Source organism: Juglans regia, chromosome 7, assembly GCF_001411555.2.
Source record: "Juglans regia cultivar Chandler chromosome 7, Walnut 2.0, whole genome shotgun sequence".
Lineage (NCBI taxonomy): Eukaryota > Viridiplantae > Streptophyta > Magnoliopsida > Fagales > Juglandaceae > Juglans > Juglans regia.
This window is the reverse complement of record NC_049907.1, coordinates 47,429,516-47,456,136: the sequence shown is the minus strand read 5'-3', so window position 1 is coordinate 47,456,136 and position 26,621 is coordinate 47,429,516. Positions and strand designations below refer to the sequence as shown.

Sequence of the window (26,621 nt, the reverse complement as noted above, 5' to 3'; positions counted from 1 at the left end):
CTAATATTTAATTGAAAAAATATTTACATCAGCTTACTATTTATCACACACTCCACTGAATTGAGTGTAAAAAAAAAAAAAACACAGCACGCAAGTGTGCTGCTGCTACGGGCTGATGCCCAGAATTCTTCTATTTAATTGGGGGTTTGGCTCGGAATGAAAGCATCTGCATGCATTAAACCCAGATCGCCACCGACAGAGGCTCCATCACACCCAGTGGCGGACCTACACAGGGGCGGAGGGGGCTATGGCCCCCCCTAAAGTTTGAAAAAAAAAATTTATATTAGTCTTTTAATGATTTAATAAGATTATATTATTTTATATTGTGTTAATTTTCTTTCTAAAACGTTATCTTAATTTCCTCTATAAAATTATTTTGATCTTATAAATTATTTTGACTCAAAAATAAAATAAAAAATATTTTATTATAATTTTAACTTTACTTGATCCTCTCTATAACAAATTTCTGATTCCGCCACTAATCACACCCACGCACAAATCCATAAACCAATTCATTATCTGCGAAGCCCACTCGTAGAATCATCGTGTCATTGTCTCCCAAAATCGGGACGGCCTGGCCATTCTTATGGTGGGTTTGAATATTGAAGTGAGTTGAGTTGAGTTGAGATAATAAAATATTATTAGAATATTATTGTTTATTATTATTATTATTTTAGGATTTGAAAAAGTTGAATTATTTATTATATTTTATGTTAAGATTTGAAAAAATTGTAATGATAAATTGAGATGAACTCAACTTCCAAACAAAACCTTAGTGACGAGGGGGGACTTCCACTTTTCCTGAAAATTCAGTTCATGGTTCTGGATAAAAAAAGCAGCCCCCAACATCCATGTTACGTACAAGAGGACAGTGACGAATGTTGGTACCCCGAGGAGTACTTATGTGGTGCAAGTGGATGGAGTATCAGTGATGGCGGAGCCTATGTCTCTCAGACCAAAAATTGGGTGAGCAGTTAAGTTACAATGTGAGGTTTACTGCATCGGGAAGAAGAAGAACAGAACTTCGGACTAAGTTCTCTTTCTCGTCCCTAATTTGGATATCAGAAGTGTATATTGTTAGAAGTCCAATAGCAGTAACTTGGCAGTAATTTAGAGATTAGTACAGCTTTTAAGCTGCTGGAGGTACTTGAAGAAGAGATCAGAGGCGAAATTCAGCAAAAGCTTTTATGTATAACTTGATAATGTTCAAATCACAGAGAGGTTTGAAATACCAAATCGACTAATAAAAATGTATTTTTTATGAAAGAGGGAAGAAAGTTGTTGACTTGTGAGTTGTGACTATTAAAATTGAAGGTTGAAAATCTAGACGGGACGGAAAAAGATTTACCAAGTTATTATGCTTACGAAATTTGAAGAATAGAGTAATCTTCAACACGGGACCCGCTAATGTCTGCAACATTCTTTTTCGTGCTCGAGTGGGAGTCGAAAGAAACGGGCAAAGAAGAATACTTATCCAAACGTACCTCAGCTGCTCCAGTGAAATACTTCCACGTGGGATTGAAATCAATGGCAACCGGATGTCGGTGTCGCCTTTTCACGGGGTTGTTAACACGAGGAACATTTCCGGGTGGCAAGTTCCAAATTCCAATCTGCCTTCTTCTTCTTTCTTTTTCGAAGATTCCAAATCAATTTTGTGTTTTCATTCATCTTTTTGGATGATCAAACCTTGAAAGGTACCCCACTTGTTATCTTTCCCTCTACGATTTCTCTGACCAAAATTCCCTTTTGAGCTTTATTTTTGGTTGATCTTTGTCACTAAGATTCGAACTCTTTTTTTTATCTGAGCTATCAAATTCTAACATCGTTTGTTCCTCTCTGCATCTTTTGCTCTGTTCGTTAAATATACAATCTTTTGCGCCTGTATCCAATCAGCAAAAGATTATTCCTGTCTCTTTCACTCTGCCTCTGTTATTGCTTTGTTTTCTATATACATCTTAGCTTGTTGGATATATATTTCATCAAGGTCCAATATATGGACATCAAAATTGTCCTCGGAAGGGATGCATCTGACATGCTCTGTAATAGTATTGTTAATTACTGTTCATGAGCGATTATTCATTCAATTATCATCATAAAGAACCAAATTAGTGTTTGTTAATGGATAATTACGGTTCATCGTCGTCGTCATCATCATCTTCATACCCAAACCACAATCCCTATGCATACCCTCCTCCTCCATACCCACCACCAAGTCCAGATCCATATCATCCCCCTCCTTATCCCTACCCATATGATTCCGCTCATTCTTACCCTTATGCATACCCGCCGCCGGATTCGACCTCCCATTCTGGCCCTTTAGACCATCATCACCATCCTCCTCCGCCTCCTCCCCATCCATACCCATATCCACATGCTCCAATTTCCGAGAGTGCTCCTCATCTAACCCTTCAAGACCATAGTAGTTTTCAATATGGCTCTTCTCCTTACCATTATCAACAATCCGGCCCATACCCATCTCCCGAAATCCCACTTCAAGTCCCTTCTCGTGCCGATAGCTTCTCCAACTATCACCAGCAGCATAGTTCAAGTTCTATAGGAATTGGATCATCCGTTAATGTGGATGGTGTTAATTATTCCACTGTTTCTCACACTTCTGCTTACGCACCTTTGGATAATCTTTTGAGCAATGTGCATTTGTATGATAATCACCCTACTGCCCCGGCTTCACCCCCTGCTCCTTCAGTGCCACCATTGACGAGTGCCCCTTCTAGTACGAGGTACGATAGGCCTGGGGACTTTTATGGCTATCCTGGTCACTCGTTTTCGAGTACTTCGGACGGTTCTTATTCAAGTCAGATTGATTCATCTGAACATTCTGCTTACGGCCACTTGAGCTCATTCGATGGGTCGCAGCATAGTCAGTCCTTGCAGATTGTGCCACAGCAGAATAAAGGATCTTTGAAGGTGTTGCTCTTACACGGGAATTTAGATATTTGGGTTTACCATGCGGAAAATCTTCCGAATATGGACATGTTCCATAGAACTTTGGGGGATGTTTTTACGAAATTTCCAGGGAATGCAAACAATGAAGTTGAAGTCCACACGGATAATAAGATCACCAGTGATCCATATGTTTCACTATCAGTATCGAATGCTGTAATTGGCAGGACTTTTGTGATTAGTAATAGCGAAAATCCTGTTTGGAAGCAACATTTCTATGCTCCTGTCGCACATTGCGCCGCTGAAGTGCATTTTGTGGTTAAAGATAGTGATGTGGTGGGGTCACAGCTTATGGGAGTCGTGGCAATTCCCGTGGAACAGATATATTCGGGGGTAAAGGTTGAAGGAACCTTCCCAATCTTGAATGGTAGCGGGAAGCCTTGTAATCCCGGAGCAGCCTTGAAGCTTTCGATTCAGTACACTCCAATTGAAAAATTGAGCATTTATCATCAAGGAGTGGGGGCAGGCCCTGATTATCACGGAGTTCCTGGAACATACTTTCCTCTCAGGAAAAGTGGAACGGTAACGCTTTATCAAGATGCCCATGTTCCAGATGGATCCCTTCCAAACCTGAAGCTCGATGGAGGGATGCACTTTGTGCATGGAAAGTGCTGGCATGACATTTTTTATGCAATACGCCAGGCCCGTCGTTTGATTTACATTACAGGTTGGTCTGTGTGGCACAAAGTTAAACTGATTCGGGATGCTGATCAAGCTTCAAATTTCACGCTGGGAGATCTTCTGAAGTCCAAGTCCCAGGAAGGAGTAAGAGTGTTGCTTCTTATCTGGGATGATCCGACCTCGAGGAACATTTTGGGTTATAAAGCAGTGAGTAACTTCCCTTGAGAAATATTATGGCATCTCATTGTAGCATATGCCCTAGTTTCTTGATCATTCTTATCAAAATATATAATTTAGTTGTAATCAAACCAACTATTAGAATGCAATCTAGTTCTTGGCCTAACTTGGAGTTTGAATATAATATTCTACAAAAATGCGCTACATGGCAATACGGCATGCTTTTGGCGCATGTTGATGCTTGTATTCACCTGTAATTTTTATATATGCTTTATTTTTAGTTCTTAGGTAGAGCTTGATAGCATGAGTCCTAATCCATGATTTCTGGGTTTCGATTCCATGGCACCTTAATAGGTTTTTGTTAGATGCATTCTTAGTAAGCGTCACTATATGCAGGATGGAATCATGCAAACCCATGATGAGGAAACTCGTCGTTTCTTTAAGAACTCTTCTGTGCAAGTGCTTCTTTGTCCCCGCATTGCTGGAAAGCGACATAGTTGGATCAAGCAAAGAGTAAGATGTAAATGCTTTTTTTTTTTTTTGGGGTGGGGGAGGGGGGGAATGGATTCTCTTTCGTACATGATATAATTCTCAGCAATTTTCTACATCAGTTTTTAATTTCTTTTATACTATTTCTTAGAACTCCTAGATCATCGGAATCTTGACCAAAATTAATGCCGCATCCTACATTCTATCCATGAGGGGGGAAAAGCTTGTCCTACATTCATGTTAGTTAATGATTGCTAAATTTGGCGTTGACCATATGTTCACTGACCCTAGCCCAGGTTTGGTGCCTGAAATGAACATTACTATGAGGTGTTTGATTTGGTGAGTTTAGAAACTAAGACTTTAGCATGAAAATTTACTGCTTAAAGTAGACATTGAATCCAGTGGCATTGCCAGTACTTACCGTTCAAACTGTCAAAAATATTGTCTAGTAATGCAGGGGCCAATTTTCGAAACATAACCTTTCCCTGCTTATAGTTGAGAGCCCATGAAAACATGTTGTTTAAACACACACATGCTTACCCACAACTAAATTTTGTTTGATTGTGAGCTGTTGTGGAAATTTGAAATTCTTCTTCCGTCTTGTATTATCAGGAAGTCGAAACAATCTATACACACCATCAAAAAACTGTAATTGTGGATTCCGATGCTGGCAACAATAGAAGGAAGATAATAGCTTTTGTTGGAGGACTTGATTTATGTGATGGCCGATATGATACTCCACAGCATCCAATATTTCGAACTCTCCAAACAGTGCATAAGGAAGACTATCACAACCCTACTTACACGGTAATCTCTTAGCCCACAACCACGGCGTCCTATGTTGTTGAACAGCTGTTAATAGCTTTAACAGTGCAGCAGTACCATATTGCTTGTTTGATACAACTCCTGCCCCACTCCTCCCCTCCCCTCCCTGACATTATGTAAGGAAAGGTGATTTGTACAAAACTACTATGGAAGGATCATAATAGTCCTGACTATAGCAAAACCCAATTTGATATTACTTCAAATCAAAATATATTGTTATTAATACATGGAACTTCACAAAAGCTTGAGATTTAATGTGTGTTGATTTATAAGGGCTATTAATACTGTCCATATCTGTTAGTTCTTGAGGTGACATTATGAGGTACACGAAGTCTCAAAAAGTGTATGTAGATCCTATGGTTTCTTTTTGAGCTTATTTTACTCAGTTATAGATACAAAAGTATAAGTCTTAGTGCAGTTGATTACCCAGTCTCTCGTGCTCCTTATCCTTCCCTGCAGCCCTCCTCCCAACAATAAAAGAAAAAACTAGAACGAATGACTTGAAAATGAAGCCGTAGATGTGGTTGGATTCAAGGAGCAAACTCAAATAATCTCAGATAAAAGGCCAAGGAACTGTTATGTTGATGTATAATTGCCTTCGAGGTAATCATCACTGTTCTTTTATTGCATATCGTTTATGTTGACAGGGTAATGTTGATGGTTGTCCACGAGAGCCATGGCATGATTTGCACTCTAGAATTGATGGTCCAGCGGCATATGACGTTCTGACCAACTTCGAGGAACGCTGGTTAAAGGCTGCAAAACCTCATGGGATTAAAAAACTCAAAATGTCATATGATGATGCCTTGCTCAGGTTAGAAAGAATTCCAGACATTGTTGGACTGTCTAATGTTCCTTGCACTAGTGAGAATGATCCAGAAGCTTGGCATGTTCAGGTCAGATGGTCTAAATTAATTGTTGTAATTGCTCTGAGGGCCTTGGTTTGGGAGGAAAAGAACCATTGATTTTTCAATTTGTTCTGGTAATTTTTATTTGCTTATTGATGAAATTATCTTATTCATTTTCTGTGCAAATTCAGATTTTTCGTTCCATTGATTCCAATTCTGTTAGTGGCTTCCCAAAGGATCCAAAAGAAGCCCCAGCCAAGGTAAGGTGAAATAAGAAGGATGCTTGGGGAATGAGATGAGATGAGAATTTTGTGAATAGTAGTAAGATGGTTTGTGAATGGTAGTGTGATAGTTTGAGTTAAGCATTTATTGGGTTTAGGGAAAGGAGAGAGAAAAATTGAATAAAAAACATTATAAAGTTAAAATATTGTTAGAATATAATTTTTGTTTTGGGATTTGAAAAAGTTGAATTGTTTTTTGTTTGGAATTTTGGGAAGTTTGTAATGATTAGTTTGGAAAAGTTGTAATGATTAGTTTAGAAGTGTTTGTGTTTCAATGATGTTTGGGAAGTAAATGAGATGGGATGGGATGGGATGAGATGAGATGAGATGAAAATTGTTTCCAAACATCCCTTAATGGTTAGTTTATCTTTTTGCTGATTTCAATCTATAAACCCTCTGGGGAATGTCTGGAATTTATTTAATTACTTGATTGTACCAGAACCTGGTGTGTGGGAAGAATGTGCTGATTGACATGAGCATACACACGGCATATGTTAAGGCCATTCGTGCTGCGCAGCATTTCATTTATATAGAGAATCAGTATTTCATTGGATCTTCGTACAATTGGAGTTCAAATAAAGATGTAGGTGAGGACATTATAAATTTAACAAGAGATCATGTTGATCTCTATGATATTTAGAGTATAAATTGTTTTATATGTTGCTGGAATTTGTTGCTGTAAGGACCTAACCTGAAACTTCATTATGTCCACATTCAACATGAACAGACATAAGCTTTGCAGTTGTCTGGGGCTAAAATAAATAATCAGTTATATCATCATGGAACATTGGATTTTCAGTTGCGTCTAAAAATTGGCTGTGCTTATGTGAGATTCAAATAAAAAGTAACCTATATTCCATTTATTTATGTATTTATTATTATAAAGAGGTCAAAGCCCTAATTTTATTGGAAAACTTTCATTTGTGGTGAGCAAAATCATAAGACATGTTACCTACTTGAAAAACTGCCAACACATCAAATGAAAGAAATCTATACTCATATGTACCTACATCTCCATTGTGGCATCAGGTTTCACTTATGCATGTATTTTACAGATACCCCTTAAAAGGGCGCTTAATCTGTTTAAAAAATCAAAGGATTTTCAGTTTATTAGATGGACTAGACGTTGAACTCAAGCACCATCAGAATGGGAAAACTTCTTCTGATCATGGTAGTACTACTGTACTAGAAGGAATGTCAATAATTAGAGAACTTCCACGAGTATCAAGGAAAGATGAAGCATAAAGAACAGTGATATAGTCAAGAATGCACTTTAATTGAAGTCATTATGGTTTTGACATGTAGTGTATCAAAACGCCAGTGATGGGCTTCAATAGTCAAAATGATTGGAACCATATAGTACTTTTAGATATTAGAATTTGACGGTATGTTAACCTGCTGCACCACCATACACATCTGCACATTCGTGTTATTGTCTTCTCAGGAAACACTTGGAGAGTTAGTGTGGCAATAAAAAGGTGTCTTATAATTTCATTGTCTTGTTTGGTTTGTTTAATGCAGGTGCTAACAATTTGATCCCAATGGAAATTGCCCTTAAGATTGCCGATAAAATTAGAGCAAATGAGAGATTTTCCGTATATATAGTTATCCCAATGTGGCCAGAAGGTGTTCCTACTGGTGCTGCTACTCAAAGAATTCTATTTTGGCAGGTAAGCCCCAATTAGGAATTTTGAAACTGAAACCATGTTCAGTCAGTAAATGCTCTGCCATGCTGTTGTGCTTCAAAGCTCCGCATGACATAGAAGCCTAGTGATAAGTCTTTTTGCAGTTTTTTCTGTTTCTCTTTCATTATCTTATGCTTTGCAGTGGAAAGCTTTTTAGGAATATCCTCCTTTGTAGCAATTCAGCTTAAAATGATTTCAGTGCCTTTTAGGGTGATTTTCAGTTCTTGTTCTTTCCCAGCAACATGAAACTTTTATATGTTTGTATGAGGAAGCTTACAATTTGGTCATTTAAGATTATTTTCTTTGGAGGAACGGGGTAGCTGGGCTTGGGGGTTCAATGAGGTTATCTGAAACTTCCAATATGAGCACACTGAGAGAATATTGGGTTTCTGCAAAAGTCTTCTATAGTGTCTCCTTTTTCTTTTTATCTTTTCTGCCAAAAATGTGGCTCTGGTGCTTTTAATGTATACGACTGCCAGAGGTTCTAGAAAGTACAAGTTCCACCAGAGCACCAAATTTATTATTCCCATTGAATTCTATGACTCAATCTTGATAAAGTGAGAGACTAAAGCATGGACTCAATTGGAATTGAGTTGTTTGTATGTAGCATTTCGATATAAAAGATTGATTATTTTGTGGCAAAAGCTTTATTTGGCAAAGGGTTTACAGGGGCCATTTCTGCTCATCTTTTACAATGGAGAACTCATTTTTGATGATATAGAAACGTATTTAACATCACAATTGACCCTTCAATAATTGGCCCAATAATCTGCTAAAATCTGGCGAATTTTTAGTGACTGACTAGTGCATTTTGTTGATCTGGAGTTATCATAAATTGTTACAGAACAAAACAATGCAAATGATGTATGAGACTATCTACAAGGCTTTGGAGGAGGCTGGGCTTGAGGGCGCATTTTCACCACAAGACTATCTGAACTTCTTTTGTCTTGGCAATCGTGAGGCCATAGACGGTTATGACACCACTTCCTCTGGGGGTCATACTGCAGCTAGCTCTCCTCAGGTGTCTTCTCTTTACTTCTGGAAGTGATTAGTTCTTCAGCCTGATTCTGCGTGATGCTTTGCATGCACGCGCTTGTGTTCCTTAAACTTTTGACAGGATTAGGTTTCAAACTCTAGATACTCTTCTGAACTTTCAAAGGTTCCTTATTGTAGTTCCTCTGGTTGCTCAGGTGCAATTTTTATGCAATAAATGTACTTATATGTGCTGTATCTTGTTCCCAGGCACTGAGCAAAAAAAGTCGACGATTTATGATTTATGTTCATTCAAAGGGCATGATAGTCGATGATGAATATGTAATATTGGGTTCTGCAAACATCAACCAGCGCTCCATGGAGGGCACAAGGGACACTGAGATTGCAATGGGAGCATATCAACCTCATCATACTTGGGCAAGAAAAGCTTCTAATCCGCTCGGACAGGTAACTCTAGTTAATTAAGGATCTATCTGATCATACAGAGGATCGCCAGTGGTAGTTTATTCACATAATAGAGACTATATTAGGAAAAAAGAGGTTGAGCATTTAAAATTTAAGTAATATGTTTTTCTCGAATATTGATATCCTTCCCTTTTTCTTATAAAATAAAATATATTGATATCCCTCCCCCCCAAGCCCTACACAAGAAAAATTATCTTGGAGAATCACATGCATCTCTCCTCATTACCGTGTAAAGCTTATGTATCCTCGGCCCCATAAGTTAGGTTTACCTTTGACTTGTCATTTGCAGCTGTGCATGTTACTGAAAATTTTCTGGAAACAAACCGGGAATGGCTTAACATTTTTCAATTTCTTGTGTCCAAAATATAAATACCAACCTCTTAAATTTAAAATAATCCTTACTGATTAAAGTCACGTGATAGACAAGAAGGCTACATCCAAAAAGCCAACCGAGCAAGCTTCAATCTTTAGACAGGTTGATCTGGTTTCCTAAAAAGGTGCATAATGCATCGGTGTAATTAACTTCAAGACGTTTCTCAAATTTTCCTTGTTGAGACAACCTTCACCAGTACACATTGAAAAAGTTAAAGTGGTGAAAATGATTAGTGAATACACGTCCTACAGTAAACACCTAACTTTTCTGGATTTTTACTTAAACACAAAAAAGAAGGTACTTCTAAAGTTTCTTTGATTGGACTGAATGCAACCAAGAAAGGTGGTACTGCCACAAAAATAATGAAAACGGTAGAGATCATTCCAGAACTCTCTAAGGGATCTGAACAATTTTCACGCATGGATACATGATGCCAGTTAAAACTGACTTGCTATTTCATGTATGAATATGTACTTTGCAGATTTATGGATACAGGATGTCATTATGGGCGGAGCATACTGGAGGTATTGAGGACTGCTTCACACAACCAGAGTCTCTGGAATGCGTTAGAAAAGTTAGATCACTGGGAGAGATGAACTGGAAACAATTTGCTGCTGATGAGGTGACGGAGATGAGGGGCCACCTATTGAAGTACCCAGTTGAAGTTGATCATAAGGGCAAGGTGAGGCCCCTTCCCGGATGTGAAACTTTCCCAGATGTTGGAGGAAGTATTGTGGGTTCCTTTCTTGCCATTCAGGAGAATTTAACCATCTGAGCAGATTGCATCCTCCTACTACTTGCTACAAAATATTGATGAGAATGAAAACTAAAGAGTAGGAGCAAGTAGAATCTTGACATGTATTTGTCCTCTGTTTGAAACCCATGATGATATGTGGTATTTTTTCTTGCATCTCTCTCACCTCATCTTGTGTTAGTATACTGTTCAGAGCACCTTGACAGTGTGTTTCCAAAGAAGAAGAAGAAGCAGCAGCTCGTGTTTTAATGGCATCCATAGATAACATCTTTTGCAGATTTTTGAAGTTTTGGACGAAAGGAAAAAGTTGAGAAAGAAAACAAGTAAATATATAACATATGGTTTGACGTAATCAATTGGATAAGAAAGATGCACATGCAAATGTAATGGAACCCCACCCAAAAAAACCGAGTTGGGTCCCCAACCTCACTAAATGGGCCAAAAAGCTACAGGTCCCACCCAAATATTAAGGCTGAAAAAGCGGCCACAGTAAATGGCGGTCAGCATCTCCACACACTCGGCTATAACAAATGGGTCATCGCTCTCATTGAACCAGCATTTAAATTATATTTTTTTAATTGGTCCAACTTTTCTCTGCTACCAAAGTACAACTTGTATGGTTATTTGTTTCCTTTAAAATATATAATATCATCTGTAAATAAATTTTCATGTCTTTGTATTAAGAATTTAAGATTATAATCGGCCTTCTAAGCTATCAAATTCAAGTAATATAGTATGCCAATTAGTTTCAATAATAAAATCCATTAGTACTACACTGAAAAATGTGGGCAAAATTATTGAAATTTGTTTTTTTTTTTTTTGTTAAAAAAAAATAGCAGGAATTTCATTAGCCGACGATTGTCGTGGGAATATTAATCAAAAAGTCTCGTAAGAAGGAAGATATTATAAAAGGCCACAAAAAAAAAAGGTGAAAAGGTTGGGTATTGCGTAATAAAATTTTGCAGATGGAGGGTGGGGGGCCATTGGGCCCACCATCACATTCAAAACATGAACCAACCCACAATATGTACCGCACACGTGGACCACCAATAGTATGGACCAGACTATGTAACCCAGCCAGAATGGACCTGACCCGCTTCTTTTAGCTTTAGCTTAGGGGATTCACGAGACGAGACGAGACGAGACGAGGCATCTCCATCTCATCGTGCACACCAAACATGATGTTTTCCTAACCATACATGGCCTAACTAACTATTTCACCTATCCCACCATTCCCCCACTCTGATTTTATTTTATTATTTTTATATCTACTTCTTTTTTAAAGCAAAGGAAAACCCCATTCTCTCAGTCTCATACAAATATATGCATTTCAAAAAGTAAAAATGATAATTAAAGGAGTGGAAGATTCTTAGCTTAGCCGCCGACTCCACCTTACAACATTTGCCGATTGCAATTTACACTACTTTTCCGTATGGAAACCCAACATCAGATTCACCACCACCATCTACAAAGAAGCTTTTAACCCACGTCACTTTGCTTGGGGCCCTCGGCCATAAGGGACTGCACGTGTTGCAGAGATAAAGCAACTGTGCCCCACCATTCTCGATCGGACCACAAAAACCCTCAGCAGTAGGTGTAGGGACCGCCATGCTTGCATCGGAAAAAGTGCGAAGACTCTCCCCCACCACTTGGGGCCTGCGCCTCCCTCCCCCACCGTCACATGAATGAAAGTGGCCCCCCTCCCCCCAAAAACTCGTACCTCCTTATCCCGTTGCACGGTCCACGGAGCAGCACCACTTCGCTTAAAGTCTTCCTCTGACCCCACTGCTACTTGTGGTCCCCCCACCTTTAGCACTCCCTCACGTGTGCATGTGAGGCTCCATGAACGAAAAAAAGGGCACTTTCTGTTGTCTCAGCGTTTGGAAGGGCGAGGCATGAGCGGGAGCTCCTGTTTATCGTAAATCTCAAGCGAAAAGTCTCTTAGCATCTGAGTGGTTGAAGTTATAGTTTTACTGCTCGTCATAGAAGTAGCCGAGCTTGGACAAGAAGTGGTTGAGTTGGGTTGGATTTGAACGTTCGCGGGTGTATTGGCCATGGAGGAGACAAAGGACGATATCGGCCTCGCCGAGACGTTGATTAGAGGCGTCGCCGTGGCTGGGAATGTGAATATGTGAGGCTGGTTTGAAGGTCCGGCAATTGAGGCCATGGGCGGAACCATGATCAACGTTCCGGGCACAACGGCGTTTGAGGGTATAGCCCACACGGGGACGACCGCTTGTACTTGTCGTTGAGGGACGGTAGTTATGGGGGCGAGACCCGACGAGACCGAAACGCCGTCGCTTACGTCTACGTATTCACTGTTAGCAGGTCGTTTGCGTTTCTTCTTAATGGGTGGGTCGCTGTTGGGAGCGGATGTGGTGGGGATTTTGAGGGTCCCATTGACGGACAGGGCGATTGCGGGGACCGTTCCGGTGCCAGTGGCGGCGATGATGGCCGGTTCGGCGTGTTCTAAGAGCCACCGGATGGTCTCGCCGTCTGACTTATGTTCCAGTTCTCGGGTCAACTGAAAGATCCGGGCGGCGCAGGCGGCAGGCATTCGGATTCTACGCCCACGACCCTCCACTTTCGTGTGACGATCCTTTGTCGAGGCTCTCTTCGCTGCCGCTTGTTGCGTTCTGCTCCCAACCGCTTTCATATCCATCTGCATCTGTATACCCGCGGGCACGTGCGCGGCTACTGGCATCACCTGTATCGCCTCCGTTTCTGGCTCTTCTTTCGGCGCAGCTATCTCTGCCGACGTTGGCTGAGGCGGTGTGGATATGGTGGTGTTGGTGGGTCCCTCTTTCCTGTGGTGGTTCCTTAGTTCCGCCTCTTCCCCGCCGTTTATTTCGAAACCAACGCTTCTTGTTGCTGCTTGCTCCTTTTCGCGCTCTTGTTCCCGTATCGCAGCCATCTTTGGAATTTGGAGAAAACTAACTGCTCGGACCAAAATCCAGTAAAGAAAAAACAAGAGAACCCAGAAAAAAAATAAAAATAAAAAATAAACTTGCAGAGTCCAAGAAAAAAAAAAAAGAAAAAAAAAAGAGGAATGTTTAATAGGGAAAAATTTGCAAGCTCTCTCGGAAAAGTAGAAAGAATAGGTATCGTTCTATGTCTGTTTCTCTTCTCGCTTACAAATTCGAGCGAGAAACGAAGGGAAACACGAACACAGAAAAAGGAGAGAGGAGAGGTGAGAAAGATAGAAACGAATCCAATTTTTCCTAGCTACTCGGTAACACGTAGGAAACAATGGAGAACCCACCGTATATATAACGTGGAAATGGAAATAGATGGATATACTTACAAGATGGGGAGGTGGGGGCAATCTAAGGATCGCATAGCTACTTGGACCCATTTGATGGCGACACGTGGTGGCTCCCTCTTCAAGAGGCCCGTCTGTTCGGTTTGAGTCAAAGGTCGTGATGACGCCCATCAGCCGAATGATTAAACCAAAAAAAAAAAGCAAAATCTTTTATTTTATTTTCCGAACTTTATTTTGAGCTCGAGTTTGAACATAGTTATTTGCTTTAGGGACGGATAGACCTCCCCGTCCAGTGTAAAGACATGCGCATATGTTGGAGTTTAGAAAATCGGGAATTCGATTCGAAACGAGATTATACGACTGTAAGGCACTTCCACTGTTCGAGGTTCCTAATCCCACAAGAGATGGAAAAAAAATAAAAAATTATTTATAAAAGCATTTAAAGTTTACAAATAGATAGGACTGTAATCGAATCGAGTTGATCTTTAACATGTCAAGGTTCGCTTGACTTAAAATATTTATGCTTGAGCTCGAGATTCTTTTTTCTTTATTCTTTATTTGAGTTCAACTCGATAAACTAAACTTTCAATTCGAGCTCGAACTTGAACTCGTCCCACAAACGAATTCGAATTGTTTACTTTTTTTATTTATTAAATAAGATTTAATAATTAATAAATTAAATAAATAAATAAAAATAAAAAATCTAATATTAAATTTATACAACTAATAAGTATAACCTCTATTGAATTATAAAATTTTAAAAAAATTATAAATATTTAATATTTAATTAGTTGATATTTATCCAAAATAATAATATATTATATGTCTACATATATTATTAATACATACACTTAATATGATAGTATATATATATATTTCATATATGTTTCTATATACTAGTATATGAAATTATTAAATTTTATTGACTAATTATTATACAAATTATAAAATATACCTATCAAGTATATTCACTATATAGATATAAGTAATTAGATGACATAATATATATTTAATTATAAAAATGGTATGCTTATATTATTAACTAATACGTATATATATATACATAAATAGGTGTATATATATATTTATCAATATATGAATGAGTTTTAATCAAGTTAAGCTAATGAGTCGACTCTAGTATAAACGAGCGGGCCTTAACGAGTCTTAGTTAAGTTGAGTTGAGTTTTGTTGAATATGTGTCATTTACAAATCGAGCGGGTATCTACTTTCACGAAAGAATTTTCTTTTTACGAGTCAAGTTCGACTCGAATTTAATCGAACGAATTATCAAATAGACTGATTCATTTATGACCTTACAAATCGGAGAATGGATGCTCATGAGTCATAACTACGTACAAACAATATCCTTACTAATAGCCTACGGAAAATATATATATATATATATATATCCTTACTAACAAATGTCTGATCTCATTGCATATAATTAAATAAATAATTGTCCTTAAAAAGCTTTTCGTGACTTTCATTTTTATGAATAATAATGTATAGACTGGCCAGGCTAGTTGTTCGTGCATGATATAGAAATATATATATGTGAAGGCTAAGGACAATTATCGCAAATCCAACCAAGTCCTTGACATGTTCCATATATAGCCACATGTTTGAGAGAGTCAGAATTATCACTACCTAGCTAATACAAACAGATGCAACTATGATTAATTGCATTAGCATTAATAATAATAATATTGTTACCCATTTTAAGTGGCACGTACATTAATTTACGTGGGGGTGGCCCTGATCTTAGACCCAACGGCGTATATATAGGATTTGGGATTTAAGAGCCTGGCTAGAACAAACATGCATTGGCTTTAAACAAGTGAAGCGTGCATGCATGCATGCATGCTATCATGTCTTCAGTGCAGTGCGCATGGGCAGAAATTCCATATCTTAGTGTGTATATATATATATATATATATAGGTTTTTAATTTGCAAGTTCCAGCCAGCTTTGGTACTCATGCAACTCCATCTCAATTCATTCTTTATTAATGAGTTGTTGGAAATTTTGAAAGTTTCAAAGCCCGTGGTCAAAGGAAGAGAGAGAGAGAGAGAACTGAAACAAAAAACAAAGCCAAAGCCATCAACTAGTCAGTGTTTAAATTAACATCTCTGTACTGAACCAAAAAAAAGATGTTTCGGGTTTGTCCTCTTTTTTTTTTTTTTTTGTGTTTTGTGTATTTTTCAGATGGGTCATTCTTGTCTTATCCGACATTAGAACTCGTTTAGTAGCTAATAACATACATTGGTAAAAGTAATTTGGATAGTACGTATATCTGGTAAAAGTGACACTTAATTAATGGAATATGGTATATCTATCTGGTAAAAACTTTTTACCCCCTCGTTGAAGGGTAAATAAAGTGGATACAATCATACAACCAAAAAAGTTTTGAATGAGCGAGACAAAGCAAGAGAAGTGCATTATTCTTTCCGGTAATAGGACAGGCAGGACCCACTGACGGTTCTGCCCTTCTCCGGTTGGTCCAAATGAAAAATTGGTAAACGCACAATACTTTCATAACATATTTCATAATTTTCAGAATAGAGGATATTATTATAAAAATAACATCATTTTATTGTAAAAAATATTTTGTGTATTATTAGTCGGCCCAAGTTTAGAGCATTAAGTTTGGAGGCCTAAACAAGAAAGAGAGCCTGTGGGGGATGTGGACCAACGAAGTGGTGGATGGATGGATCCCACCATCATTATTACTGCTGGGGTCACGGCCTCATCTATGGGGGTTTGGGGGTGTTGGGAGGGCCCCACCAACTACTAGCCCACTATGCGTATGGCCGCCTATACCATTTTGCATAAACATGGTCCATTGTCGCTTCTAGAATGGAGGGTGGAGTCTTATTGCCTGGGCCCCCTCCCATATCACTACTCTATGCTAAAGTGGACCCCACATGTTTCATTTCATAAATTGGCCTTTTCCCCCATGATGTTTTTCTTACTCCTCATAGCGAAAAGGAAAAGGTCCTTATTCTGATGCGGCGATGGGACCAGATTCTAAAATTGATGAACTTATGTTCTTTTTTTTTTTCTAATATTTTAATTTTATAAATCTGCACAATATTGATAGAATATTCTTACATTTCCGATCAGGCAATTAGGACCGTTCATTTGGGTCGAATTTTTTTCTGACCCAGTCTAAAACCCGTATTATAAAAATTGGATATATTCGGTCTGGATCCGGATATGAAACCTGGATTCTGTATTCATAATCCGGTATAACCGGATTTGTATAAAAGGCAAAAAAAAAAATCACTTCGGCCTGTGATCCTGGAACCCCCCTCTTCTGTCTCTCTCTCAACCCAAGCTACGAAATCCTAGCCGTTGTTGTGATGATCTCAATGGTTACTTGATGGAGAGGAGTAGCTGATTCGAGTACAAATGGCTTGCGGAAGCTCAGCTTTGAGAATAATCTATTTCTCGGCCAAACTAGCCAACCCAAGGTCACAGTACACCTCTTCGTCGACCAACACACTCATACCCATCAAGCTCTCAAACCCATCTCTCACTGACATCCATCCGAGCCTTCTAGACCTGGTAAAATGGTACCACCCGTGAAGAGTTGGAGCAAAAGAAAGCCACACACAAAAAAAAGGTACTCCCCATTTCCTGCCCTCATATTATTGCGTGTTATTTTGCTTCCTCTATGACTAAATCAATTGGTTTTTATCCTTACGCTTTGCACGTGTATCTTGTTATTTTTATTTCTCGGTGTGGATTGGACATTTCTAAAGAAAATTATACCTACACGAGATATTGGTGTCATTCAATGTTTGTTTAGATGGATTTTGTGTGCTTGTTTCTCATTCTCTGTGCCCAGACTGCATGAGTCATATATAATAGTTTTGAAAAAGTAAGCATAGAAAGGAAAGAGAGGGAGGTTAGTTTGATATTTAGTTAAAGTGCATACGTTTCCTGAGGCTAATGTGTACACTGCTCTAGACCTTTCATCTTACTTGATTATACCTGGGAACCCGGACTGGAACCCGGGCTGGAACCTGGACTGGGTTGGTCCGGGTTAGACCCAGGCCGGAACTCGGGTGGATCCGATTTTTTAGAACTAAAAAATCCGGGTTCCGAATTGTACCCGGATTTTTATTTATTTATTTATTTTAAGTAAAAGCCTTTATTTTATTAAAAAAAATTTCTAAATCAAGTTCATGAAACGTTCTAAAAATATCAAATGCATGTAAAACAATAAAACATATCCAATATTCATCTATGCATGCATCACAATGCAATCCACTACATTGTACATTATTGGTATTTATAAATTACATTATCAAACACAAAATTACAAGAAATGAGTTACAAAATCAACAACATACTCTTTCCATTAATGATTTAATCTCACACCAAATAAAGGTCCATTGTCAATTCCTACAGCCAAGAAATCAAAAAGCTCATTAACTAGTTTTGCATATCATATTTAAATAGAATATTAAAAGAGAGTACCAAAAATGAGTATAAAAATTGATGGTTTTATGGCCATGAGATCTGACACTGATTTAAAAGGTTCAATTGGGTTAATTATGATTTTCTTTCTTAAAGGATAGAAAATGGCACATACAAGTTTCAAGAATTTTGTGCACAAGTTGGAATAGATTTGAAAAAGCATAAGGTAAAAGTAGCAGGGTAACTACATTGGGAACAAAACAAAAAGGAGAGTTTCACAATAAAAACGATATTTTTTAGAAAATGCAGGCATGGACTCGAATTAGCAGCATACAGATAAGTAAAAAAAATTAAACATAACCAAAACATAAATGATAAAAAAAAAAAAAAATAGAGCTTTTTTGACAAAAATCGTTGAACCCTTAAATCTACACATAACTCATAAGTATCGTAAAAAAAATTTGGCAACATAGAACATGTAATAAAACTTGAACCACTTTTTATTTTACTTGAACATGTAATAAATAAATAAAAAAAGTCTATAACAATGGTGTACTTAGGCATGCCTTTTATATCAATAAAACTTTACTTTTACTTATAAAAAAAAATGTCTATAACAGCTGTCCAAAGAAATAAAGTATTGAAAAAATAAGTTTTTCTTCCATTGTTCTAAAAAATTTTATCATTCTTTTTCCTCCAAATCACCAAACTAGGTAGAAAGGCATAATTCTAAAAGCTCCAAAACTAAATAATCTCTTCACTACCTTATTATTATGATCTACGCCATCTCTAAAAATCCAGACTTTAAGCTTAAAAGCAACTTATAATCAAGTAAGATGAAAGGGTCCAGAACAGTGCACACATTAGCCTAAGGAAATGTATGCACTTTAATTAAACATCAGACTAACCTCCCTCTCTTTCCTTTCCATGCTTACCTTTTCAAAACTATTATATAAGACCCATATGCAGTCTGGGCATAGAGAATGAGAAGCAAGCACACAAAATCCATCTAAACAAACATTGAATGACACCAATATCTCTCGTGTGCAAGTATAATTTTCTCCAGAAACGCCCAATCCACACCGAGAAATAAAAATAACAAGATACACATGTGCAAAGCGTAAGGATAAAAACTAACCAATTCAGTCATAGAGCAAGCAAAATAACACGCAATAATATAAGGGCAGGAAATGGGGAGTACCCTTTCTTTGCGTGCGGCTTTCTTTTGCTCCAACTCTTTGAGGGTGGTACCATTTTACCAGGTCTAGAAGGCTTAAATGGATGTCGGTGAGAGATGGGTTTGAGAGCTTGATGGGTATGAGTGTGTTGGTTGGCGAAGAGGTGTACTGTGACCTTGGGTTGGCTAGTTTGGCCGAGGAAGAGATGATTCTCAAAGCTGAGCTTCCGCAAGCCATTTGTACTGGAATCAACTACTCCTCTCCATCAAGTAACCATGGAGATCATCACAACGGTGGCTAGGGTTTCGTAGCTTGAGTTTTTTTTCAACTCAAGCTACGACTTGTAAGGGGAATGGATGAATAAATGACAGGATAGAATTACAGGGTCATTGAGCGGACAACTAAACCTTCCCGTAACAAGAAGACTAGGCAATTTAAATGCCCTCTAAATTCGACTAACACCCGCACGACATCAGTATTACACAAATACAAAACAATCAAGCAAGAATCTTTTTATTAATTGACCATGACTAAGGTTCTGTTTGGATACAGAAACACTCAACCAATCTCATCTCATCATTACAACTTTATTAAATTCTTATACAAAATATAATAAACTATTCAACCTTTTCAAATCCCAAAATAATAATAATATTAAAAAATAATATTCTAATAATATTTTATTAATTCATCTCATCTCATCTAAGAGAACTGTACAAACAAACAAAAAAACCATAAAATTAAACAAGGAAAAGGCCAAATATGTGTTCTTGGAACGTTTTAGGGGATATTTAAACAACAACAAAAACAAAGGAATTCGTGATTGACTAATAACCAACTGCGAAGGTCAATGCTTATAATACCAGCGGCCATCAAGCCAATTTCTACAGATTGAATGGGACAAAATTGTGAACCAAAGCAAGACAATGACACACCAAATTATATAATCTCCTGAAATTTGAACTGTAAGAGGTTTAACTTCTTGCTGGCTTCTGTCTTATGATCCTGACATGTAGGTGTACCGTGTCTGAGCTCCAATAATTAGTTCAACTATTTTCTCTGTACGTCAAGAGTGAAAGAGCAACATATCAACATTCTATCAATCTCGCAAACTTGAAAGTAGAAAAACTTCTGGAATTGAAAAACTATATCAAACACACCAGCAAGAAACCCAATAATCGGTACAGGTTCCAAAATGTTCTTGGTGCTTTCAAGTCTTTGCCTGAAACATCACAACCATAGATATGATAATCATAGTGCAGTTTCCTACTGTTTCTACTCCTTAAAAAAGTATAAACAAATAATCTAAATATATTAAAGATGAGATACGCACCTGGTATACTTGCTGAAGAAAGGGTCTCTCATAAGGTAAAGTGCCAATAACAGCTTCCTTCTTTTAACCTATGTCAAAGCGGCGGTATAAAAAACACTACAGCATTAAATCTATTCATGAGAACTAAACAATGCAACCATGAAATTGTGTCTAGAGAATACATATTGCAAGATTCAACGCAGAAGCCTGATGAGCAGGATGCATCCAGAAGCATACAACTCTCTGTACATGGTAAGATTTAGAAAAACCCAAACCTCATCATTTTCAGAGACGGAAAGATGAAACCGTTGCTCTTCTGTATGACCCCCTGACTTTGTAACTTTTGAAAGAATGCCCATCCCAACAAAGTCCACAGCCAGTGAAAGAAACCAAGGAATCCATGACGGAGTCCCATACTTCCGGATAAATAAAACATAAATAAGCGGTCTAGTAATAAAAAGCACTTCCCCTGCTAGATATAAAGCTCCATGAAGACCCTTTTCGGACAATATGGTGGAAATGGTTGGCCTCTGAATCACTGGTCCTGTAATAACATAAATGTATATCTTGTAAAGTTTTCAATAAATGCAACACATATACATTAACTAATCAATTAATCTTATCCAAATTACTTGGAGGCTCCATAATCGCATGCTGATGTTGAAACCTATGCAACCATGATGGGTCTGAACCCATCCTAGCAGTTTCTCCAAACGTATTTAATGCAGATAGTGCTCTTCCTTCTAGATTCCAGGGGTTCTGTGTGTGATTTGTCCTTAAGTAACCAGGGCCGTGATGCCCTCCATACTTTGGGAAACCATCAACTTTATGTTGAGATGTTGAAGTATCTAATTGCCTTCCGTCATTTGGTGTCTCCCCTCCATGAAGAAGCATCTTATATCCACTGTTCCGAAACAAAGCTAACCTAACTAGAACTCTGACAAAGATCGAATACCCCATGATGAGACAAATACACAAGTGCTGCTATACAATAAACACCTAACTGGATATTGCCTATGTACAATAACACCTAATTGGAGATGATAAAGAGACATACTGAATACAGAACTGCTTCATTTTTTCTTTCGGACACAGAGAGGGGGGGGTTTTACTCTAACCAAGTGCAATTCATCATCATTCCAAATACTGCCTTATAAAATTCCTTTGAGTGTGAGAGTGTAATGAGATGATATGAATCGATAGGCTTGCCTGCATAGTGTTTTATGCAATATTATATGCATGGATTGATATGTGGTTACTGCAGGAAAGTTTTTAAAACCAAAATTGATATTCACATTTATGAAAATAAAATATAAAATAAATTCATAAAAGTGAATAGAATGGACAAACCAATTACAGGTCCAATCGGCAAGAAAAACAAAGAAATTAAAATTTATCCCATCCATACAAAAAAAGAAAGAAGAAGTCCACGGAAAAATTTAATGTCTTGTTTTTGAAAATATATAAACGGATAAACCACAAAAGCCAAAATGTTTACCTTTCTTAATGACTTTCTAAAAACGAGAGAAAAAAAGCCCTATGACTTTCTAATGTAACAAGAAGCCATAGGTTACCAAAATTTCACAAAACCTGCTTCTGGACCTATCTCTGAATCAGAAAACCTTTCAGGAAGAAGCCAGGTCAATCCCTGCACAATATTATCAACACCCTGATTAGATAACAATTACATATAAACTAAAAACAGACCAAGATAAACATTAGTGAGCAACCATGACCAATAATGAAAATCCAAGAACATGTCAAAAGAGTAAAACACTGAATTATTTAGGCAGATATATAGGTCAACTGGTTCATAAATCTCATCATGCAATGAGTTTACATGGCTTATTAACTATAAACTCAAAGGACTGCACAAGACTTTTATTCATAATTTTTAACATAAACGATGAATTAAATAAAGTGATGCGAAGCAAAAGGCTCATAAAGTGAACCTTAAGGCTTCTTTAGTGGGAAAGTCTATGATGCATAGAAGTGCAACCTATGACGTCGAGTTTGATGCAAACGTGCAAATGCCATTATTTCATTCAAAGGAACTTTCCTTTGTTTTCAGCTCATGAAGCATCGAAGTTTTTCAAGGCCTAAAACAGGCTTATCACCTGCTAGCCAAATGCCTTATCAAATTCCAGTAAATAAAGCTATAGATTTGCTTGGCTATACTTTTCAGGAACCCAGAAGTTTCAATAGAAAGGATAAGATAGCATGGTTCTGCTAAAGGAAAACAGCTACTGATAATATATTTTCCGCACTTTTTTCTTTGAGCTACTATAAAATAACAAAAAAAAAAAAAACGCATAATGGCAACCCACGAAATGTATTATCTTGATGGAAAGGGGATGGAATTACCAGTTACCAATATGATATACATTGGCCCAAATGAGCTTACATAACTTGACCATGAAACAATAAATGTTACTATTGTCATCAATTTGATATCCAAACACACTAAAAGATCGCTTTTAAAAAAAGTGGAAGATAAACCAGACGAGATATTATCATTTTGACATCCATACAGCTGGAAGAGTACTTTCTTCTCAGAATTTCTCAATTATCGAGCTATCATGGAATAACAAAGAAGCGAAAGGATCATCCACATAATAACAAACAATACCCAATAAGAATCAAACCAATACCCAATAAAATCATTGAACTTGTCCAAAATTAGCAAAAAGTGACAATTTAACCAAACAAAATCGAGGAAATAAAAGGAAATAGAGAGGGGGCTCACATTGGCCAGAGACTCCAAGGAGTGCACGTAGTCCTTGTTCCGCCTAACCCACCTCTTATAAGATTCCATAGATTCACAAAACTTCTCAGACACAAAACATCAACAGCAGCAAAAGCAACGAGCTACCAGCAGCAGCAACCCTCCTCACGCTCAACCTTTGCCCGTTGATCCAGAAGCCCAAAAGCCCCTTTTGGCAATTTCAGAGTAGGCTTAGAGATTGAGGTGCAGATATAGAGGCCCAGCTTTCGAGGGAGAAGTTGAAGAACGATAAATCATGAGATGAGAGAGAGCGACGGTGGTAGTGAGGTGTGGTTCTTCTCATTTGTTTTGTTATGATTATTCCAGGTTGCCATATATCTGCCCGTTCACTCGGTTAGGGTTCCAAACGTTTTTCTAACCGTCAGATCCTATTCTGTGTTTGTAGGCTCGGTCCAAAATATCACTGCAATACTATTGGCCATTTTAAACGATCCTAGATTTCCTAAAATAGGTTCGGCTATACGTGACCCATTGAACCGCCCACGGACCCACGGTTTTGAACGACGCCGTCTCATTCCAACTAAAACTTTAAAAGCACCTTCATCGGAAAGTAAGAAGGGTGAGCGTAAAAGCCTATCGAGCAACTCTCTCTCTCTAGGGTTTAGGGGAATCTGTCGCGAAAATTGAATATGCAACTGACTCTCGAATTCGGGTAGGTTTTTCTTTTCCTTTTACTTGGTCTCTGTAAAATTAAAGCTAGATCTTTGCTTAATTCATTTGATATTTTTTGGTTCTGCAAAAACTAAAATTTAAAGGATGAAACTCGGTGTAATTTGAAGAAAAAGATTGTCCAATCTGAGATTTCGGCATCTGGAAACTAGCCTTCATTTTAGAAAAATTTATCTATTTCGTTACTGCTATTCTTTTCATTTCAAATTGCTCAATGTTGTTTTGTCAATTCATCTTCTGTCATTAGTTTCACCCGATGAAGTGTTGGCACTTTATGAATATATATATATATATATATATTTCTTAATGATGATATTTTTTTGTTCTGAAGGTCATTATTTGTTTCTTGTAGAATGTATTGAATGGAACTCTGTGAAATAATGCTAACTTGAATCGGGTTCACCTTCTGCTGATATAACCCTGGCCATTGTAGCACTTTGAGCATTGTTTATTATTAGCCGGGTGGTGCTCATCTCTTCTAGTCTTCTAGAGCATGTGTCTGTGGGGTTGGGATTCTTTCATGATTTGTTAAGAAGTATGGTATTCTAGCTTGAATACATCCAACTATTGGGCTTGGCTCAAGTAGACAGTTGTTCCATATCAAATGTTCAAGAATACTATGCACAATCATTGTTAATGATCCTGCACTTTTGATGGTGTGCTCATTTATTTACCTAATTTGATGGCATGTTGAGCATCAATTTTCTTATCATATTTTATCACTAACTTGTACATGCTTGGCTACTTTTACTCTTTCTGTATGCCTATTTCTTATTGGCGTGCGTGCTCACAATGTTAATTTCTCTGCAGTGGAGGATTAGAGCTCCTCTGTGAATCTGTGAAGATCCACAATGTCAATGTTGATCCACAAAATGGTGCAGAGAAGGTGAGTCTCTACAATGCATAAAAATGAGATATGCTTTTTCACGTCTGTGGTTAGAAGACTCAACATGTTTCTCTGTCCTTGTAGTTAATCATGAAAGATTTGCTCCGTTGGGTCCGTACCAATTTGATCAAGGAGAGGCCTGAAATGTTCATGAAAGAAGATTCTGTGTAAGTTTGAATCTGCTTCTGAATTTTGAATGTGTGTGTACACTGCACTCGTAGGTTATGCTATTGTGATCATGAATTAGGTTAGTGATGAATAACACTTCTAAGGAGAAGAACAGAAAGGCGGAAAGGGGAGTAGCTGGAGAAAGATAGGGCACTGTCACCAACAAACCACTATTATCTGTTAAGTCATAAGATGACTAATTTGATTTGCATCGTTCTATCCTTCTTAAACATGTAGTGGCACTGTTTTCTTTCAGGAGACCTGGTGTTCTGGTCCTTGTGAATGATTGTGATTGGGAGCTAAGTGGTCAGCTCGATACAACCCTAGAAGAGAAGGATGTGGTGGTTTTCATTTCAACCTTGCATGGTGGATAGCATCTAGATGATTGTGTTGTGTACTCATTTGGATAATGCAAAAGTTATCATGAGATTGCCATGGTCTCGGCAACATATTTATCTGTCTGTACTTTTCTTCTAGACATCATTGAAGCATCTATAAGAAAGTGATGAAAGTTTTTGCTGTTTTCTCATCTCTGTGATGAACTTCAACTTTTGGCTATCTAGTATTTACGACATTTTCCAGATGAATGTAGTTTGTTCTGAGCTCTGTGTCGATTTAAGTTCGTTATGAGAATTGAGAAAGATAGAAACCGAGGCAGTCTTGGGAGTCCAACATGAATGCAAATTGCCAGCGTCAATTCAACTGCACTCCGCAAAAGGAAGCAAAAGTATCTGTGTGTAACAAAACTTCTAAATTGTAGATGCGGAGTTAGAAGTTCAAGTTTTGACTATAGCTTTAACTTTTGGCTAGGTGAATCCACATTGGATTAGTCATTTTAAAGTCAAAATAATAATATAATATTATATATTTTAATAATATTAAAAAAAAAAACATTTTGTAATATTTTACAAATACATTTCATATATTAATTAATAATTTAATTTTTACTTAAAATTATTATTTTCCAACCATCTGAGCCATAATTTGTCCCTCTACTTAAAATCAATCCTTGTGTCCTACAGTTTGACATAAGCATACAATAATTCCAGACCAAATAACATCTAGGGTCAGACAAAATCTTGGGAGACAAATGATATGGAGACAATGATCGTCAATGTTCAGTAAAAGTTTCTCCCAAATTTGAAATTGGTAATAATTTGAAAAGGAGTAAATTACAAATGTGTATGAATCAAAAACCAACAAAGTGAAATTGAGACCGCTTTGACAACCAAGGACAATGGGACTAGGATGGAGTATATTTGCATCAGCTCCCTTGAAGAGAGATTTGGGACCCTCATTCTTGAGGATTTGAGAGAATGCATCAAAGGAACTCAAGTATGCTTCACCAGATGTCATCATCATTCTTCTATGGACAGTGTCAATTGGATAGGATGCAAGGCTAGCACCATTCGTGATTACCCAACCAAGAGCAAAGCTAGCAAAGAACAACTTCAGAAATTACGAC

General features: G+C 37.7%; 4 protein-coding genes across 4 annotated transcripts; 2 read left to right on the top strand and 2 right to left on the bottom strand.

Moving 5' to 3' along the window:
* Window positions 1-1,584: 1,584 nt before the first annotated feature.
* Window positions 1,585-10,721, top strand: LOC109011028 (phospholipase D beta 2-like). The gene is made up of 10 exons (XM_018992041.2): window positions 1,585-3,789; window positions 4,156-4,272; window positions 4,861-5,055; window positions 5,721-5,969; window positions 6,113-6,181; window positions 6,642-6,789; window positions 7,724-7,872; window positions 8,732-8,908; window positions 9,130-9,327; window positions 10,200-10,721. The coding sequence occupies exons 1-10, from the start codon at window positions 2,119-2,121 to the stop codon at window positions 10,491-10,493; spliced, it is 3,267 nt and encodes a 1,088-aa protein (XP_018847586.1). The 5' UTR covers window positions 1,585-2,118; the 3' UTR covers window positions 10,494-10,721.
* A 695-nt stretch (window positions 10,722-11,416) lies between these two features.
* LOC109011029 (transcription factor TCP9-like) lies at window positions 11,417-13,725 on the bottom strand. Its single transcript, XM_018992042.2, has one exon. The coding sequence runs from the start codon at window positions 13,384-13,386 to the stop codon at window positions 12,346-12,348; it is 1,041 nt and encodes a 346-aa protein (XP_018847587.1). The 5' UTR covers window positions 13,387-13,725; the 3' UTR covers window positions 11,417-12,345.
* Window positions 13,726-20,054: 6,329 nt separating this feature from the next.
* On the bottom strand, window positions 20,055-23,795 carry LOC109009923 (peroxisome biogenesis protein 16-like). The gene is made up of 8 exons (XM_035691579.1): window positions 23,395-23,795; window positions 22,223-22,296; window positions 21,767-21,794; window positions 21,281-21,632; window positions 20,924-21,192; window positions 20,670-20,737; window positions 20,497-20,558; window positions 20,055-20,395 (listed from the first exon to the last, which is right to left on the bottom strand). Exons 1-8 carry the CDS (start codon window positions 23,461-23,463, stop codon window positions 20,334-20,336), a joined length of 984 nt encoding a protein of 327 aa, XP_035547472.1. The 5' UTR covers window positions 23,464-23,795; the 3' UTR covers window positions 20,055-20,333.
* A 176-nt stretch (window positions 23,796-23,971) lies between these two features.
* LOC109011032 (ubiquitin-related modifier 1 homolog 2-like) lies at window positions 23,972-25,737 on the top strand. Its single transcript, XM_018992044.2, has 4 exons — window positions 23,972-24,085; window positions 24,913-24,988; window positions 25,073-25,155; window positions 25,413-25,737. The coding sequence occupies exons 1-4, from the start codon at window positions 24,063-24,065 to the stop codon at window positions 25,528-25,530; spliced, it is 300 nt and encodes a 99-aa protein (XP_018847589.2). The 5' UTR covers window positions 23,972-24,062; the 3' UTR covers window positions 25,531-25,737.
* The last annotated feature ends 884 nt before the right edge of the window (window positions 25,738-26,621 follow it).

Coding starts and splice junctions, on each gene's coding strand:
- LOC109011028 (XM_018992041.2), top strand. CDS start 2,119: ATGGATAATTACGGTTCATCGTCGTCGTCATCATCATCTTCATACCCA. Junction 7,873..8,731: donor AAAGAATTCTATTTTGGCAG/GTAAGCCCCAAT, acceptor AAATTGTTACAG/AACAAAACAATGCAAATGAT. Junction 8,909..9,129: donor CTGCAGCTAGCTCTCCTCAG/GTGTCTTCTCTT, acceptor TCTTGTTCCCAG/GCACTGAGCAAAAAAAGTCG.
- LOC109011029 (XM_018992042.2), bottom strand. CDS start 13,386: ATGGCTGCGATACGGGAACAAGAGCGCGAAAAGGAGCAAGCAGCAACA.
- LOC109011032 (XM_018992044.2), top strand. CDS start 24,063: ATGCAACTGACTCTCGAATTCGG. Junction 24,086..24,912: donor CAACTGACTCTCGAATTCGG/GTAGGTTTTTCT, acceptor ATTTCTCTGCAG/TGGAGGATTAGAGCTCCTCT. Junction 24,989..25,072: donor CACAAAATGGTGCAGAGAAG/GTGAGTCTCTAC, acceptor CTGTCCTTGTAG/TTAATCATGAAAGATTTGCT.
- LOC109009923 (XM_035691579.1), bottom strand. CDS start 23,463: ATGGAATCTTATAAGAGGTGGGTTAGGCGGAACAAGGACTACGTGCAC. Junction 20,738..20,923: donor CCGTCTCTGAAAATGATGAG/GTTTGGGTTTTT, acceptor GCTTTGACATAG/GTTAAAAGAAGGAAGCTGTT. Junction 20,396..20,496: donor GATTATTGGGTTTCTTGCTG/GTGTGTTTGATA, acceptor CTTGACGTACAG/AGAAAATAGTTGAACTAATT.